At 44.3% G+C, this 19,607-nt stretch overlaps 1 protein-coding gene across 12 annotated transcripts in view; it reads left to right on the forward strand.

Annotated features, from left to right (window-relative positions):
* Mast4 (microtubule associated serine/threonine kinase family member 4) overlaps window positions 1-19,607 on the forward strand; it is a 579,791-nt gene that overhangs the window by 535,093 nt on the left and 25,091 nt on the right. For all 12 annotated transcript variants that reach the window (XM_041663594.1, XM_041663599.1, XM_041663595.1 and 9 more), the window contains 9 exons: window positions 3,443-3,651; window positions 5,277-5,415; window positions 7,105-7,237; window positions 8,010-8,175; window positions 10,034-10,135; window positions 16,193-16,315; window positions 16,515-16,627; window positions 18,417-18,544; window positions 18,814-19,049. In XM_041663594.1, the coding sequence (XP_041519528.1) occupies window positions 3,443-3,651; window positions 5,277-5,415; window positions 7,105-7,237; window positions 8,010-8,175; window positions 10,034-10,135; window positions 16,193-16,315; window positions 16,515-16,627; window positions 18,417-18,544; window positions 18,814-19,049 (1,349 nt within the window). The remainder of the gene's footprint in view (window positions 1-3,442; window positions 3,652-5,276; window positions 5,416-7,104; window positions 7,238-8,009; window positions 8,176-10,033; window positions 10,136-16,192; window positions 16,316-16,514; window positions 16,628-18,416; window positions 18,545-18,813; window positions 19,050-19,607) is intronic.

Here is a 19,607-nt window from a genome sequence, read left to right on the forward strand (position 1 = left end):
CTCCTGGAGGGCAAGGGTCTCCAGCTGCCTTTCCACCATGTCATTTCCCACTCTCGGGCTTAGCTGTGGTGGAAAAAACAGAATGCCCTTGTCCAACCAAGCAATGCTGGGGGCCAGGAAACAAATAGGGAGCCTTAGCAGACAGTGCAGTGCTGGGTCATTAGGACATTCAGAGTGCATTCAACAGTGTTAGTTGTTCATCCGTTGGTCTCTTTCTCAAGGTCTTGCTCTCTACTGATGAAAGTGGATCTAGAACATTGCCATATATCAAAAGATAACAGATGTATGTGGCATATACAGTTACTACTAAATAAGTTTTAGCATTAAGAATAATACTCCAAAAGCAAAACAGAAATATAAGAACATAAAATAGAGACCGAGGATATCGCCCCATGGTAGATTCCTTGCCTGAAATGTTCAAGGCCCCATGATCAGTGACCAGCATAGCAGAAATGATCCACAAGTCCTCAACCACAAGACTTTGAGCAACAGCAAATCTCAAGTCCTCCAGCAGCTTGATCAACACTTGGTTGAAAATCAAAGCCTCAACCTCATGATAGTTTCAGTGTAAAATTCGGAGTACAGGTCTGAGGGTCCTCTGCACTGAACTTAATGTGAAATAGTGAAGGAAAAGCTGGAAGGCAAGTTATGGTCTAGGTGACTTGGAAGATGAGGTGAGCTGTTATAAAAAGGGATCATTTTTGTGTTACTATTTCAAGTTCTTGATTTGATTTAAAAATAGATCCCTCGTTTCAGACATCCATTTCAATAGCGAATATTCACCAGTGTGTATCATATTTGGGGGGGTGGCCAGGTCATTTTATGTACTCCTCTGTGACTGTCTCCATATTCTGTCGTCATCATGATTAGATGCCACTTTCAATATCTGGACTTTTTATTTTATCCCAACCAGTGATTTTAAGAGGGAGATTACAGTAGAAGCTTTTCATCAGATGTAGAGCTATGTACTAGCCAGCTCATTAATTTAAAAGTTGCTAATAATAGGGAATTTTTAGAAAAGCGTGTATGGTAAACATTTAAGTTTAACCTGTATGTGTATATTGTCTAGGTTTTTGAGGCCTTTGAAGACAGTTGATATGAGCCGTACTTAGAGCGCATGGGTTCTGCTTCCCAGCTTTGAAGGTGAAGCTGAGATTTAGGGTAGTCTTGAGTGTCGGCCTCTGAATGTCTTGTCAGCTTTTCGAAAGTTCACTCCCACTGAAACCAATAGGAATTTTATTGAGTCACCTGCATCTTTTGAAACCTTCCAAAACACTTATTAGTGACACAGAGCCTCTGGTTGTCATGGTTACACTTCATCGGCTACTTAGTTACTAGCTACTTTTCTCTTTGCTGCCACCAAAGAGGTGAGGAAAGCGCCTGGAGGAGGAAGGATTTGTTCCTGTTCCAGAGAGGCTCAGTCCCGCATGGCAGGGGAGGTATGGGTGACTGAACTCCTTCCGTACTGGCAGCAGCTTGCTGCACACATGTTACCTCTTGCATAAACCAGGAAGCAGACACCACCTCTGATCCATCCAATCACCCTCTTTCCTCAAGGCTCCACGATCTCCCCACACACCACCACCTTCTGGGGACCAGGTGGTCAAACACTAATCGGTGAGGATTTTTAACATTAAATTCATAACTATTGGTTTAACTGTTTATCTGTATTAGCTAATCTTTTTAATGGAGTCTTATGGAGCCCAGATTGGCCTCAGATTTGCTGACCAAGGATGACCGTGAAGGTCTAATCTTCAGACTTCTTCCCATGTGCTTGAATTAATGTTGATATCAAGTCTAAACCACAGAACAGGAGAAGGAATAAACACAGCCTCTAGGAGCCCAGCATCCAGGTACCCCAGAGAAGACACCTAACTTAGCTTTTACCAAATGTCGAGCTGGCCGACTCTCATGTGCTTTTGTTTTATGGTGTGAACCAAAGTAGCCGGAGGCTCAGTAGGTCATTTTGAGGAGGGTCACGAAGAGACCTTCCTTGGTATCATAGAGTAAACGAAAAACTAGGAAACCAAGTAAATGAAGAAAGGGAGCAAGGCCAAAGACAATAGAGAAGCACAGATGTGTGATACCGTGAACAAAGAAAAGAGAGGGATATGATGAAAATATAAAACAGGTGGGAGAGAAAAGACAGTCCCTAGTTGAACACCATATGTATGGAAAGAGATTTGAATATACGGAGACTTATGTCAGTGCCCCCAGTGACTGGTTCAGTAGAGAGCGAAGCGTCTCAGCCTTCTTTGCTCAGAGATACTGAGCTCGCTGGTGGAAAACACATCTAAGTTCACATAACTCCTTGTTTTGGAAGGCATATCAATTGTGTGTGTGTGCATGTGTGTGTGTGTACATATGTATGTATAATTGCCAGGATCAGTGGCTTTTTAGATAAACTACTTATTTAATCAATGCCTTTGTTCTCAGAACAGCATGTCCAGCCTGTTACAGTCTTAGTGGTTCTTTAGGGGATCACTTACTTGAACACTGCCTTTGGAAGGTCAAAGCTGCCCTTCTGTGAAAATAAGTGGGGTGACCTGTAAGGCCTGGGCCTTTTCCTTGTTGCTTATTTCTTAGTGGAGTTTTTTAGGACTCCTGCCCCTAAGTACTCCTTTCTCCAGGTCATCCCAGGCCTGAGGGGCTTCCCTGTCTTTCTAGAGATGTCTGGACCAGGCCATAGCAAAGACCGAGTGTGGCCTAGTCTATTCATTGTATACTGTACAGGGCTTCATAGCTTGGCCAGGAGGGACATACACTCCCTGACTGTCCCTCCCCTGTTATGTTGGGAGATGTATTTGCTGCTGGAGTTCATAGAGGGTGTGCATGAGGAGTCCGCAGTGAGGGAAGAATGCTGCTGTTGGTTGCAGAACAATCTCAAATATCCTCGCACACACTTCTCATTTATCTGGAGATTCCATGGGAAGTAATTACTCTCAATTGGAGACCAGCGTCTCTAAGAAGCTGTGGTCCTCTTTGCAGATCCCAAGGGTATCATTTAGAAAATTACTGCTTTAGTCAGTCCAGAAAACGTGCCTAACATATGTCTAATGCTAGAAAGGACGTTGCTCGTGATCTGTGTGTAATTTTGTTAATTCTTTCCAGTTCTGATTTATATATCGGATTTTGTTTTGTTTGTGGAAAAACTGAAAACATCAGCTAAGCTCTTGAGAGATAGCTCACTCTGGGGACTGTCTGCCCCCTTTTGGAGCAGCAAAGGCAAATTTGATGCTTTATGTATGATCTTTATTAAAGGAATTTTTTTAGAAAATCAATCTAATCAAAGGACTTTGGCCTAGAATGGGATGTTTCCAAGTGACCAGCTCAGCTGTGGCAACTTAGTTTGAGCTGTTATAAACCCCAAAAGCGAGGGTCTTGTGGGGCTTGTGTATCCCATGAGCATCCTTACCTTCTATCTTCCTGTATTCCATTTCAGGGCGGTCTACTTTGTTCGGCATAAAGAATCCCGGCAGAGGTTTGCCATGAAGAAGATCAATAAACAGAACCTCATCCTTCGGAACCAGATCCAGCAGGCCTTCGTGGAACGTGACATCCTCACCTTCGCGGAGAACCCCTTCGTGGTCAGCATGTATTGCTCCTTTGAAACGAGACGCCACCTGTGCATGGTCATGGAGTATGTAGAAGGTACATGACTCTCGCACGCACACAGCCCAGGGCCTACACCCAGATGTCCTTGTCACTGAAGCTGCCCTTGTACCACATAACAGCTATCCCCACCTAGGAACTGAAACCAGCCATGAGATGGCTGAATTCCCAGGCATTATCTTCTGGTAATTGCTCATAAAGTGCCTGTGACTATAACAAAGGGGAAATTAGTGTTATTTGGGAAAAGGTTGTTTTCTTTTCTTAATAGCTTTTAATCCTAACTGCCTCCCTGCAATTGGTCATTAAAGTTGGAATATAGGTGATAGGACTTTTTCTTCCCACTTCCTTTTATCACACATCATAAAACGTGTTCATCGTAATTAGTCTTCTTAAAAAGTGCGTTTCAAATACATCCCTTTTAGCCTATGGTAGGAAATTAAAAATCCAGCCAGTATTCCCAGTCTTCACATTTCCCCGTCTTTTGTCTTTTTAAACAGACAATCTTCTTTATAGCCAAGCAGGTCTCAAACTTTATAATTTTTCTGCCTCAGTCTCTTGAGTGCTAGGGTTACTGGCATGTCCAACCTACCATGCCCAGCCTTCTCAACAGTTTGTGGTGTGCATTTAAAATGTTCAAAGTAATCTCTCTCTCTCTCTCTCTCTCTCTCTCTCTCTCTCTCCATTAAATTTCTGAGACTTTCCATCCACCCTCATCATTGTTGACATAAAGTTAGTAAATAGGTCAGCAGAGTCACGAACCCTCCTCTCTGTGGTTTAAGCTCTGATCTGTATTTGGAGGGGTGCCCTCACTGTAAATCTCTAAGAAATAGTAGAGATTTTTACTTAAACCTTTCCTGTCTTGCAGCTAAGGGGATTGACAGCCAAGAAAGGGAACTGAGTACTAGACCGAGCCCGAACAGTTTGCCTGAGTTCCATCCATTGTTCTTCCTACCACACCAGCAGCTTGCTTTTGAACTGTTGTGGTTGTTGCTATAGTGACTCTTTATCACATTTGATATGTGTGAGGCCGTGTCCTCATTCCTTGTCACAGAAAGAGTCTCAAATAAATAATCCTAGCAAGCAGTGGTTCTCAACCTTCCTCATGCTGCAACCCTTTAATACAGCTCCTCATGTTGTGGTGAGCCCCCATCATAAAATTATTTTATTGCCACTTCATAACTATAATTTTGCTACTGTTAGGAATCATTTACATTAGCTGATAAGTAACCTCTGTGAAAAGGTTCTTCCACCCCAAAGGGGTTGCGGTCCACAGGTTGAGAGCCTCTGCTATAAAAGGGTGACATGTCTAACCTGACCTTGCACTGAAGTAAGCAAGACCACCAAACTCATTTGCCTAAGAGCTCTCAGCTGCTCAGAGCCAAGGGGCGTCCACCCCGGCCGTCTAATTCTAGCATCTGTGTTTTACACCGGTACATTGTAAATTAGTACTATCATCACGAATGCTGCTAGAGGTTATCAGAACACAGTTCACTACAGAGTCACACTGCTTTCTTCACTCCTCAGCTTCATGAGAAACATGACGCCTTCACAAAGCCTCCTCTTAGGAAGGCGATCCTTCTGCTTTGAAGTTCCGTAGTCTACAGCGCTAGTCTTCATTAATCCTGCTTGCTGTTCTTACTGAGTTTATGTCTTATGTTTCACAGGGGGAGACTGTGCAACCTTAATGAAAAACATGGGCCCTCTCCCAGTTGATATGGCCAGGATGTACTTTGCTGAGACGGTCTTGGCCTTGGAGTACCTGCATAATTATGGCATTGTGCACAGGGATTTGAAGCCGGACAAGTATGTGCATTGATTAAACAAATGTCTTCTTTTACATAATACTGAACAGTTTCTTCTGCCTGAAGTTGTTTTAAGGCTATTTGCATGTTTCAAAAAATTCTCTTTAATATAAAATATGAGTTATTTTCATAGTAACTTAATGGTAATTTTTCTATACAATCTTTGAAAGAAACTACAGTGTTTACAATGAGAACTTATGAAAAATAGGGAAAATGACTCCAAAGCTAGAATTAATTTCCTTTTTATCATATAATCTTTGAACAGTGACGTAGAATAGTGCTGTCTTCTGGCGTGTTTGGTATTTGGCATCATACTTAGATGAGCCTTACATTTGCCATGGCCATATACGTGTTAGGATATTCTATTTCACTCATACTTTGTTAGTTTGGAGTTCATTGTAGGCTCTGATTGGAGATGTGGGTAGATTTTCCCAAGCTGTTCATCTTGGCATCATGTATGGAATATTCCATGCTTTCTGCACTGATGAGAGGTGCTGCTAAGTGTGTTGAAAAGTGTGTGACAAACTAAGATCACGCTCATCGGAAAGCTTGGAAAACCCAGGGAAGGGGAAGAACAATTTCATATACAACTGTTAGAATCTTGGCATAATTCATTTTAGTAGCTTTTATCTGTTTGTTTTTGTTTGTTTGAGATAGGGTCTCTCTATATAGCCATGGGTTTCCTAGAACTCACTATGTGGACCAGGCTATTCCCATACTCACAGAGATCCACCTGCCTCTGCCTCCTGAGTGCTAGGATTAAAGGCGTGCACCACCACCGCCCGGCCCTCTTTCTAGGAGCTCCTTAAAAATCCTCTATTACTTTTACTTTTTAATTGAGATAATGGTATTTATTCACTTACAGTGAAATCTTTTAATATATTCAAATATAAATTCTTTGCATTAACTAATAAACGCAAGCTTTATAAGTTGAAGTTCAAATCAAAGCTGGAAGTTGAAATATGAAAAACTATGGTTTTTTTGTCCAGGTTTTTTTTTTTAATCTGTATCTCGTTTTAGTCATGAATGGATTACTTGCCTAAATTCCTGGTGTATGCTGTAGGATTGTGGATTATTTCTTCTCTGTTTTCTTATTTTGAAAATGGAAAGAGATGGCTGGAAAGGTGGCTTGGTGGTCATGAGTACTGATGTTACAGAAAACCTGAGTTTGGTTCCCAGCACCTTTATTAGGTGGTTCACTCTTCCACCTCTATCCTTATGGGCTCCAATGCCCTCTTTTGGACTTAATGGGCAACCTTATTCACATGTACACGACCACTCCCCTCCCCCATACACACACGTATACACATAACTTTAAAAATAAAGTAAATCTGACATCAGGTACAATCAGGTGGTATGGCCATAGATGGAAATAAATATGAAAATGGAAAGGAACCAGCGTTCCATGCTTAAGGTTTTAGAGTCTCTAAGTGTTGCAAAAATGCTGATATTATATGTGATTGCTCCACCACATAGAGCGGAACCTTAGCTCTGGCCCTGAATTATGTTCTGAATTATGCCCGGCTCTCAAAGGCCAGTAATCTACAGCGTTGCCCGATGCCCTCTCTTACCAGGCTTCATTTTACAGTATGGTTGATGTATTAGAAACTAAAGGGGGAAAGAGGGGCACCTAAAACCACGGCGTTTGCTTTAAAGTGATTGTCGTGCTCTCTGTCCTCCTGTCCCCCAGCCTGTTGGTCACCTCCATGGGGCACATAAAGCTGACCGACTTCGGCTTATCTAAAGTGGGGCTGATGAGCATGACCACCAATCTCTATGAAGGTCACATTGAGAAGGATGCCCGTGAGTTCCTAGATAAACAGGTAAGCTTGGCGGAGGCTCTGTCTGTGGAGAGAGATATAAAGCTCACCGCAGCCAGTGAATTCAGAATCCACCTGCGTAGGCTCTCTCCACATTAGTGCTGGTGTTTGGATGTCTGTATAAGCCTCGCATTTAATAAAGTGCAAACTGTTCCCATCTGTCTCCCCGGGCCTCCCTGAACTGTCCGCTCCCCCTACATTCCTCCCCTAGCATTAAGGTCTATTAGCAAGATGAACGGTCTAATTGCGCACGAGTGAGAGCGTGAGAGAGACAAATGGAAAACTGTTTTTGTAAGGGATTCAGGAGTCTCAATAGAGTACTCGTGGAGCTCATGATGCATTGCGCAATCTCGGCTGCTAAAATCCGAGCCATGGCCCATTTCGTTTTAAGCATGCCTCATTACCATGTGCCCACAATCTGTTCATTGTGAAGTTACTTAAGGTAAACCCATCGCAACTGCCATGCCTTTCTGATAGAACCACAGCGAGCATCAGTTCGGTTCGTAATTGAGCTACCTTTAATAGTGACAGATTAAATATGCATTATTATATTTCAATGTAAAAAAAACCAGTTCTTAGTATTGTATAAAGCTATGCACAGATTAGGTTTTCAGTTTGAAACTAAGCATTATAATGTCTGTTCTTGAGGTCGCTGTCCATGTGTTTCCTTGTAGGTAAGCAGGTGTATTTGAGGCAGAATAATTGTTTAGTCATCTTGTTCGTTTCAATTCATGTCTAATACTCCAATTATTCTAATATTGCAATTTCACTTTAGGTCTGTGGTACACCTGAATACATTGCCCCCGAGGTGATTCTGAGACAGGGCTATGGGAAGCCTGTGGACTGGTGGGCCATGGGCATTATCCTCTATGAATTTCTGGTTGGATGTGTGCCTTTCTTTGGGGACACTCCAGAAGAGCTATTTGGACAAGTCATCAGTGGTAAATATCAAGACTTATCTTTACGTCACTACTGGGAAACAGTTACTTAATGTAAATCTGTTGTGTGTCACTAAAATGTTAACCTTTATCAAACATTGGAGCCAACAAATTAAAAGAACTCGCTTATTGAAACACACAACTGACTCTTGCGTTCCCGAGAGAGTGATGTGTGTTGAAATTGATCTGAGGAAGTTTTGTTAACATGGAATTTGGAAATGGGCTAGTGGTGTGTTCAACTTCCAATTGTCTACTGCTTTATCCAAAAGCAATTGGTATGGGATTTGCAAATGCTTTCATTGTTAGCTGGTCTTTATTTTCGTAATAGGAAAGTAGCACCAGGGAAGAAAAGGTTAATGTGGGCAACATTTACATAAATGGGAAAAATGGCTAATGGCGCAATGAAGAAATTAGCAAACATGTAATAAACCCTAAAACAAATGTCTACCAAATAATAAATAATGAGAATGGGAAGGCAGGAAATTGAATCTGCAGATTGTTAATGCTTTCGCTGGTAGTTGTGATGTGTAATGTTATTTCTATAGCAGCTGTTCATCTTTCATTTAAAATTCAATAACCTTTAGATCTTGACCTGCACGCTGACCCTAACTATTGTCATGGAGCATGTGGCTCACCTAAATGATAATTAAACAGGGGCCATTGCTCCCCTTCCGGCTGATTTTATAAATTCCCTTAATGCACAGATGACAGAAAAGGCTTCTCTACCTGAAAGGTTATCTCCGATATCCCCATCAGCCACCTCTGCTCCACCCTGCACTGCACTTATGACAGCCAGCAATGGAAACGGGGGTAAATTCATTTTGCTCATGAAAAGTCCTTAATCGTACTATTATTTTCTGACATGGGCTTTGCAAGCCAGGCATATTTGTAAACTTTAACAGAGTAGATTTGTTGAATTGCCTGCAGCCTGAAAGCCCTTTCTACAGTATCGGAGCTGTTTATGGATTTATAACTAGGCTGTTTTCTGACAGACCAAGGCCTGAATGGCAAGGGGAATCAACTGTTTAATTAACACAAGCAGCAAATGCTGGCTTTGTTCTTGATGCCTTACGGCTCTGATGCATATTCATGTTTTATTTTCCAAATCAGATTTAACTGCAGCCGAGGAAGCTAGAGGCAGGCGCACACAAAAATAACTCATGTTTTTATTGCATCTCCATACGCACGAGCACGCATACCTATCTCCAGGCAAACTCTTTTAGAACAAGAATGTAGTCTAATATATCTGACAGACTTTAAATACTCCCTTTACTATGATTTCCCTGGGTTTTTCTCTTCTTCAGCCTTCACATTTGGACTTTACCTTTGTCTCTAGAAATAATTACTTTCTGCAAAATCACCTTTTCCTCCGTGGAGCTAAAGAACTGGGTAGCCAGGACCAAATTCTCAGCTTAGGCTAGTGAGAAAATCTTACATTTGGATGGTCCCCAGTGGGTAAGCCCTTGACACGGAACTGGTCAGTTTCTGTTTTATTAAATCTTCCTAAAAAGCAGAAGGAGTGACTTGTGAGGGGCTATTTCTGTCACCGGAAATAAGTGAATGATGGTTTTGTCAAGGAATAAAGTAGATGATAGGTTCTATTTGTTGAAATAATCTAATCTTCCTTAACCTTGGGAAAAAAAAAACAAAACGGTGCTCTTTGTACCTTGTAAAATAATATTGTCCGAACTTGGCTATGTAGAAGTCAACTGAAGATCTTAAAATGTAGGTTTGGGTTCAGTGTGACCAGGATGGAGCCCAGGAGTCTGCATGTCTGACAGTCCTCCTGGGGGTGTCCGGGCTGGGGGAACTATACTACCCTTTGAGCGATAAAGCTATAGACAACTTTTCTTCCTTCCAGATGAAATCAACTGGCCTGAAAAGGATGAGGCCCCTCCTCCAGATGCCCAGGATCTGATTACATTGCTTCTCAGGCAGAATCCGCTGGAGAGGCTGGGAACAGGTTAGAGAGCGTGTGTGTTGCTTTTGCCAATATACAAGAAATAATGTTCTCTGGAGCAATCTGAGGCTTTTGCTAATGTTTTCTGTGTAGGCAACATCTGTTAGTTGATGTAGGACATAGCTGCAGCACATTAGAGCAATATTATTTGGTGTGTGTGTGTGTGTGTGTGTGTGTGTGTGTGTGATTTTGAACAGCATATACACTAGGATAGGTAGCTAGTCTTTGTTTTTGTGTTTTGCAAAGCTGAAACTCTTAATTTGCTTCAGTAAATGCATCACCAGGGCATGTGCCAATCTTCTCCCGGAAAACGTGTGTCATCAATAACTGGGAATGGAAAATCAGATGTGTAGTGCTCTTTTTGGTTATGTTTTTTAACATACATTTCACGAGGATTGGACCCAGCAGGCTTCTATCCACAGCCTTTGAAATAGGTTATCAGTTCTCCAGCTGATGGCTAGAAATGAGGGCCTGGGGCTGAGCCATGCTGTTCTATCGTGGTGCTCAGCACCATGACCCAAGAAAGGGAATTAAACCATTGCCTTTGAAGATAGACAAGATAGCCCATTTGTTTCTTGCTGATATCGCCCCCCCCCCTCCAGCTTTACAGCCGGCAGTTCCCCTCACCCTAATATTCTGGATAGACACACTTTAGACATACTGTGTCTGCCTATCTTAGTAAGACAAAAATGTTAAGTGTACATGCACATACTCTAGATAGTAACCAGTAGTTTTATCAGTGAAAATTGTTAGTTTGATGGGGTCATTCTATTCTGAAGTCTCATTATAGCCTGAAGTTTCATTCTCTTCCATTGTAGTAGAAATATCAGGAAAGGCTGAAGCTATCATTTCCTCCCCCGTGTTTCCCATAACAACCATTTGTAATGATTGCAAATATTTCCAGAATTCTCCACGTTGAACCACAGATTCTTCTCCTGGATCTGTTCTTGTATACATATGGACTGCTGAAGACCAGGCCCAGTGGCACAAGCCTATAATCCCAGCTATTAGGAATTTGGGATGTGGTTGCAGAAGGATCAGGAGATCAAGATCTTCCTTGGCCCTTGGCTACATAGTGCATTCAGGGCCAGCCTGGGCTACGTGACACCCTGTTTCATTTAAAAAAAAATACTTACTACTTACTATATTACATTAGAGCTTTAATGATAATACATTAAATTAGGAATCAGAAATATATAAATAAGGTTTTTAGCGCAGAAGCACAACAATGTCTTTTCATGAGACTTATCATCTGTGGCTGCTTTCATGCTACAACAGCAGAGATAGGTAGCCCTGACAAACTCTGTAGCCCACATAGACTAACAGTGGACTCTTCAGCCTTTCCACGGGAATTTTGCAACCCCTTGTTAGCAAATCCAGGAAGGCTTAGATCTGGATTGACCTGGGAAATAACTATTGAACTGAGCCACCCGCTAGAGTTTCGTGATCCCTACTGTCCCTTTCAGAGAATGTGAGTGCTTTACCTTGGAAGGGCATTGAAGACCTAGGTTAAGGGCACAGACTGGGGTAGATGGCTAGCATCCAGATCTTGGCTGTGCAGCCAAGAGTTGGTTTCCTTTACCCATGCTCCCTCAGAGCATCACTGTGAGATATGAGAAGTCACCCAGGAGCGATTTCTAGAACCAGGTGTGGCACTTCCAGCACAGTGTTCTACCTACCCCCCATTGAGTCCCATACCTTCTGGGTAGGGGCCAAGTCATGGTGGTGGAGCGACTACCTTGGAGCCCGCAGTAATCCTCGAAACAAGTTTATTTCTTCCCATCTTATCTGTTTTTCCACTTGTCCGACCTGTCAAACAGACTAATTATTTCTCTCCTTCTGTGACCTGCCTTCAGAGAGATCTGTGTGTGTTATGGTTCAGGAGATAAGAGCAGCTGTCAAAAAAAAAAATCATATCAAGACTGTGGAGGGGGCAGTTTCTTAAGGGATGGTGTTGACTCGGTTTTGCCAAATATGAGAACCAGCTGCATCTCAAGATTGCCCTGGGATAGCACAAATATCTGTTCAGATTCCCTATTCAGCTAGCCCAGAAGAAGGGCTTCTCTGCATTGACTGAAAAGTGCATTTAAATGGGTGGGTGCACCCCTCCAAAGAAAGCTCAAAAGTCCCCTTCCTTCCCTGCAGTCCCGAAGGGCCAGTTTGGAGGTTTTCCACTTGACAGTCTGCCCTCTCCCTTCTCTAAGGATACAAGGATCTTTGGTTAGGCTTGACTTACGATAGGCCAGAGACTGTGGTCAGCAGGGTCCCTGTGTATGTATCATATGCTGCAAGTTAGCTCTCTACACATTTTCCCATTGACGGCTACTGTCAGTCTCTGACAGTTTGAAGAGCAAATTCCCTAGGAGAAACCCAAAGGAGACATTTAAAGGTCCTACTCAAGCTCTGAGAACATCCAGGAAGTGATTTCCAAACCGGCAGGGCTGACGTGATAGGTCCCAGTCGGGCCTCGAGAATAGCGCTGTGGATCCTGCAGGCCTGCCATGCTGCTTCCAATGTCAGTATCTTGTGTTCAGCGAATATTTAGCAGGCAGAATAATGCACTGTGAAAATGTGTGAAGGCACATTTGCCTGAGACACCAGAGAGGCTGAGAAGGGAAATAAAAGGCTGTAAAGAGCATAATGAATGTTTAAGAAGCTTCCAGAAAAGAAGAGAAAGTCAAGGGAGTGCAGGAGTGCCAAGCTAGAACTTGCAATGCAGGACCTTGTGCGTTGCTGGAAGCTGGATATACTCTTGAACTTGGAGAGAGTTGAGTAGCAGCCTGTCTCACTGGCTGGCCTTGGAGCTGTTCAGATGTGACCCCAACTGTATATCAGCTGTGAGTGCTTAGGGGTGTCTCTTTCTTGTCATCAGCCTCAGTTTCCTAGTGTAAAATGGGCACATTGAACATCTCAGGATTTTTGTAGGGACAAAATGCAATGATGTTTGTGTGGGGATCCAGTAGATGGAACTAGCTGGACCCCAGGGGACCAGGACAGTTCCTTCCCCTTCATTCCCTCCTCCTCGCACGCATGAACCATCTGCACATAGTTCCTGATACCCATTGTTTAGTCAGCAGTTTAGCCCCGAAATCATCTCCCCATTTTTTTCTTCTTTAATCTTTTCTTCTTCATCACTGCACGAATACATGAGAAACAAAGCCTACTGATAACTGCCTCTCCCAGGTAAGACAGAAAGGTTGTGTGAAGAAATTGTGAGCTACATCCTCATGGCTGGAACTCATTGGGGAAGACCAGCTTGTCATTGTCTGCAGAAAGGAATCAGAATTCTCATCAGCTTGAGTTTCGTAGATGGGTAGATAGGAGAGGATGGGAGCAGTATCATCTGGAAGTGCCTTACAAGTTGTTGACCTTATAAAAATTGTTTCTCTGAGTGTAAATAGCCCAGAATTTCAGAGCAGTGTCATTGACGGGGTCCCATGAGCGGCAGCTGCATCGATAGTTACGGTAATGGAGCCATGGCTGGGCTAAGCACCCCGAGATAGCTGTCATGGCCTCTCATCCGGGCTTGATACTGGATCTCAGGGTCATAACCCTGCAGAGGTCGCGGGATGGGGAAACATGCAATCCTGCTTGGCATTTGTGTTTTGCTCCTCCAAATAAAAAGAGCACCAGAAGGAAATGACCCTGACAGGTGTTTAAGAGGACATTTATTAGGAGCTAAAAGAGAAGCAAGGGGCACAGTGGGCTGGAATGGAATGGGGGGGGGGTACCATAGAACAGACTTGCTAACTGGCTCAGCTATCCAGTCTAGGCAACAGCGGATCCATTTCCAACTCATGCAGGAGAAAGAGTAAAGCAAGGGACCCTTGTGTAGAGGTGAGACTGTGCTATTGCATCTGGGCCTGCATACTTTCAGACAGACTGAGGTGCAGCCTTCTTATTCTTCTCATCTGGAGGAGCTAAGCCTAACATGCTCTGTTGCCTTTCTTGAGTTTCCCCAACTAAAACTGGAGCCGATAATGCCAACCCTATCTAGGGCTATTTTCCCTTTCTTAAGTAGAGGAAACACAGTATCTACAATGCTGAATACTGTCAGGGCAGGATGCCACCTAAGGGATTCTTACAGGAGCTCAGTGCTTAGATGGCTGTGGAATGCTCACGTGCATTGCAGCAAAGCATTTCAGGATAAGATAGCATAAAGCTAAGCTGGGGCTCACTAAGGAAAGAACAGCCCTCCCCAAAGGCAGAATCAAGGCGCAGGCATTAGAAAAAGACACAAGTGTCCTAACAGTAGCTGTGTGATTTTGTGGCTCAGCAAGTTACAGGCTCAAAGGCTGTAATTTATAACCAGATTCAAAGATTAAGGAAAGATCTGAAGCTATGAGCTGCTTTGCTTACTTTTCTAGAAGAATTACCTTTTATGAATGAAATTACAGGGTGGCTTATTAGAGGCTTATTTGGGCTTATGGATGAGAGAAGGGCACAATAAGGCTCAAATCATAGGGTGCGAGTGTTCAAGGCATGGATTTTGGCCTTAAGCATGATTTGCTCGCTGCTGTAATACTTTATTTTTTGAGCTATATCTAGCAAAGGAGGTATTCCTCTTTGCAGAGAGTCTTTATCAGAAATTTGGATTTTGTCAGTCATGTGGCAATCCTTGACCCTCAGCAAGTACGAAAAATAAACCAGATACGTGGGGGTTGAGGATCTCTTCCTTTCTCATGCCCCCTTCATGGTCCCTGTCTTTCTATCTACTTTAATACTTGGCACAGAATCGGCCCACAGATTCTAACTGGGAAGCCACCGGTGCCGTGGTTTCTCAGTTTGTAACTGAGCGTGGAGCTGAGAAAAGAACCTGCTCAGAATCTTGGCAGCATCTCATCCTTGTGGTTTGTGAAAAAACAGCCAATTGTCCCCTCTTGGCATGGCTTGCCTCACTTTTTTCTTTCCCCTCCGTACCAGTGTTTTCAGAACACCTGGAACCATGCACAGAGTTATGTCTCTGGACCACAGACAGCATCCCTGCCCCAGCCAAGATCCCCAGCCCAGCTTCTGTCTCCCTTGCCTTTCCCATTCTGCCCCTTTTGCACCCACACGAGACAGGATGAAAGGCATGGGGTGTCAATCACAAGAAGCATCTGCATCCTCGCCCCCCAAAAGAAAGCTTGACAGAGAGGCCAGTCGGATGGACCTCTGTGATGTTCTGTTGAGAGCGTTCTTCCTGGTGCTTGTTCAGGCTCCTGTCTTCATTCTCTCTCCCATCTATAGTGTGTGTACTGGTTCAGGCTCCTGTCTTCATTCTCTCTCCCATCTATAGTGTGTGTGCTGGGGTAGGGTGTGGTCCTGCTCTGACGTGTGACCTTCCTCTTTTTTAATGGGATGCTGAAATACATTTTTTGATGAGCCTTGCCATTCAAAGCCGCTGCTTAAAATCATCAAATAAATAAAAACCTCTCACCAAACTGTGCTACTACAATTACCTGGCCCACAGAAGTCTCAATATTAGCCGCCATCACTGATTCTGTGAGCTGAATTATAAATCTGTCTAACCAGTTTGTCAATTCCTTACTTAAGGATCTAAACCACAGAATCTGATTCTTACCTATGTTAATGAGCAATCTAATAAAACTGAAAGGTAACCATTATATAATATTTAGGAAAAATTCATCATTATTAACCTTCCCTCCCGAAAAAAATATCTTGCTGTAAGCACATTTTTGCAGCTTGTTAGGATTTCCTGGGTTTGTAACGAGCCGTTCTGCTTTGGGCCAACATGCATCCATGTCCCCAGGTTCAGTATAATGTGATTTTAAGTGGCCATGTCATTAACCTATGAAAAATGGAAGAAGTCGTAGAAAAACTAACAGAGAAAAGCTGCGCTATAGCAGCCGCTGTTAGCAAAATCAGATTTCCTGCTGATAAATTATAGGAATATTTTTTTTCAAGTTTTGGTTGTAGAAGGGGGTGGGAGTATGGATTCCATGGCTTCCTTATTTCTCTGCTAATAAATATTTTACATGTTTTGTAAGACTTGGGGCTTCCTGTTGCTGGGTGGATGGCACAGCCTCTCATGTCTGCCTTGCTCTGCTCCCCCTCCAGGTGGTGCCTATGAAGTCAAGCAACATCGCTTCTTCCGCTCCTTGGACTGGAACAGTTTGCTGAGACAGAAGGCGGAATTTATTCCCCAGCTGGAGTCGGAGGACGACACGAGTTATTTTGATAGTATGTGCATTACCTGACATCCCTTGGCCTTTACTCGATTTAAAAACATTTCCTCTCCAACCTTGCGTTTCCAATCTCACACCCAAAAGTTCTAGAAAGCGCAGCGCTGCTGTGCTCCAGACAGTCATAGTGAAGTTGTCTCCGCTAAAAACGGAAACTCTCTGAGTAACCCAGACTGTCCCGAAACCTTCCTCCACAGCTCGGTCAGAGAAGTACCATCACATGGAGACGGAGGAGGAGGATGACACCAACGATGAGGACTTCACCGTGGAGATCCGGCAGTTCTCCTCCTGTTCGCACAGGTTTTCAAAAGTAAGTGAGGCGCGGCAGGAGTCTGGAGGATCTCCAGTAGCTGCCACTCAGCTCAGCTGGGCCAGCCTGTGGAAGCATCTGCCCTTTGTGGGGGGTGAGGTCTCCGGCTCTTAGACCTCCCGGTCAGCTGGGGAGGATGGTCTTATGTTCTTGAGGATCAGGTGTTTCTACCCTGTAGACATAACTGTGTGTCTCTGGAAATTAAGGTCTGACTTTGGGATTTTCTTGCTATTGCCTGCTTTGTTTTGAAGCAAAGACTGGAGAAGATTGCCATCTTTTCATGATGGCTGTCATCTGGTGAACTTGTTTGCCTGCCCTAAGGTCTAGCTAAGAGCTAGGCTTTGAAGGCCACAGCCCATGTCTTTGTCATGTAAGAACACAGGCTTCGTGGTGCAGAAAGCTCTCCCTCCATGTGACACAGAACACAACAGAGGAATAGTGCTTAGCTCTTGACATGAGCCAGGGGACCTGGGGACAGCTGACTGTGGGAAGAGAAAGTATTTTGATCAGTAATTAATAAAGATTATGAGCTCTCTGGAAAAAGGCAATAGGAAGCCACTCTAGAGTTTAGAAAATCGTAGACGATAATAAAATTGATTCTTAGGAAAGATGCCCTTCTATAAATTCAGGTAAGATTTAGAAACAAACAAAACTGATGTTTTAAGATAGGGTGGGAACAGAAATAATGGAAATAAGCCCAGAGGGCACGCTGCCTCCCTTCTGCTGTTGTGGTTGCCATGGCACCTTGCATGATTGTTATTTAGGAATTCTATAGCAGTTCGTGATTTTAAAGTGCTCTGTACATTCTCCTAAGTGATTACCCAGAATGCATTTGCAAATCAGTGGGGGCTACCCCACTCTGTTTATAGGAACAACATAGGGGTAGGGATTTCCCCGGAGACTTGTGGCAGGTGTGTCCCGAAGCAAGTTTAACTACCATTCCGTGGGTGCTTACAGTGTAACCCAGCCTCTAGCCTCTGAGAACCCACCTTAAGTAGTTTCTTTACCTTGAAAGGTATTTTAGTTTTCCCTTCGCCCATTCCTTAACCTAATCCTTTTCTAACTCTGTAGATAGTGGTCTGCCCCAAGCCCATTTCCTGAGAACAGTGAATAGCAGGAGGGTCACACCTGGGGGTGCTCACCATGCTGGGCTCTCCAAACTCCCACTTTCCTCCTGTAATTCCTGTAAGAGAGTGGAGATTTAGAAATGGGCTAAAAGAGACCGGCTAAACTCTAGCCTCCCCACCAGCACCTACCTACCTGCCTGACTTAGAGGCTCCGCAAGTACACTTGGTGATAACCTTCCTCCTTCCACAGAGCCCACCCCACTCCAGGTACTGAAGCAGATCGTCACTTCCTCTTCTAGTCATGCTCAATTGCAGTTTGTGTTTCTCCTCTCTGCTCCAGACTGGCAGGCATCAGACACTTTCTGTCTGTATGATTTTTCTCTTGCTGGTTGCTGTTTTGAGCATGAAAGCAGCCTGAGATCCACACAGATCCCGAGGCCCACAAACCCAAGTCCATCTGCGATTTCTCCTCGCGGACAGAGTCCATGAGATGTGGTGAAAGTGACCTGTCAGTTCAGCTCTGCACTCAAAAAGCATACGTAGCCATACCTCGAGCCTTCGCTCTCGTGACATGCACACAGCGTTGCCAGGGTTTCCCACACGCTTCTCCAGTTCACACTTTAATTGTATACTCAGGTCTTTCCCTTCCTCCTGAGACTTGGGCTCTTTCTGACAAGCTTTTTTTTAGACGTAGCTCGTAACAATGGTCATTTGCCTCCCAGGTTTTCAGCAGTATAGACCGAATAACTCCGAATTCAGGAGAGGACAAAGACGACACCGAGGACAAAACCAAAAGCACAACACTGCCGTCCACGGAGACGCTCAGCTGGAGCTCCGAGTACTCGGAAGTGTACGTGAGATTCCTCCCAGGGGTCCACATAAGCCGTGGCTGCTAACTCAGTGCATCCTAGACTCACCTCCAGAGCCCCCAGTACAGGAGATCTCAGACTACTGCTGAGAACGTGTATTCCTCCCGTGTCCCCTGCCTGAGCTGAGACTGGATACCGTATCGCCAGATCCACTGTCCTAGACATACACTGCTTTACCGGGTTTCTTCAAGCCTTTGCCCTTCATGGCTTCCTGGGGTGTTCATGTGACTTGTTCTTGTTTTTAATTAAGGCAACAGTTATCAACGTCCAACTCTTCGGATACAGAAAGCAACAGATGCAAGCTCAGTTCTGGCCTGCTTCCCAAGCTGGCCATCTCAACAGAGGGAGAGCAAGATGAAGCCGTCCCTTGCTCTGGAGACCCCAGAGAGGAGCCGGAAAAGCCAGTCCTCCCTCCCGAGGAGGGTACGCAGGAGGAGCCCGAGGTCACCACTCCAGCCAGCACCATCAGCAGTTCTACACTGTCGGGTAAGTGATAGCAGCGCCCACTCTGCTCGGGCACCGTACCTACTGGGAAGTGACTGTCAGCATGCTGAGTCCCAGGCTTCACCCAACCAGACCATCAGGATGAATGTCTCTCCCCTTGTAGACTTCTCCCGTGGCCCCGCTTCTTTAGGGACAAGCTCCTAAAAACTCAGGTTGGCTGTCTCAGCTGCATCCTCAGTGCTAGGCCATACTGCATGCGGACTTGACTTCAGCTGGACCTCGGGGGCGCTTAGACCACCAGCCTCAGTCCAGTCCTCTGGTGGCAGGCAGAACCCGCCCGTTCTGGAGTGTGTTCATGGCTGCCGATGCAAAGCCACAGCTTGCTGAACTGCATCCGGCTTAGAATGAGGTGCAAGGTCACACAGACCAGCCATCACGGTGTCCTTTGAAAATGGCTCCAGTCATCTCTGAGAGGAAGCATGAAGCTAGCTTTCTCTCCAGCCCTGAGCTTGATGGTAGCTTCTTTGAAGGAGTTAGATTCTGTTAGTGGGTCATGTTGTACTAGACACACCTCATTGTCCCAGTCCCTGGTCACTAACC

The sequence above is a fragment of the Microtus oregoni genome, unplaced genomic scaffold (genome assembly GCF_018167655.1).
Source record: "Microtus oregoni isolate MIOR12 unplaced genomic scaffold, Mior012 000014F_ref0000157, whole genome shotgun sequence".
Lineage (NCBI taxonomy): Eukaryota > Metazoa > Chordata > Mammalia > Rodentia > Cricetidae > Microtus > Microtus oregoni.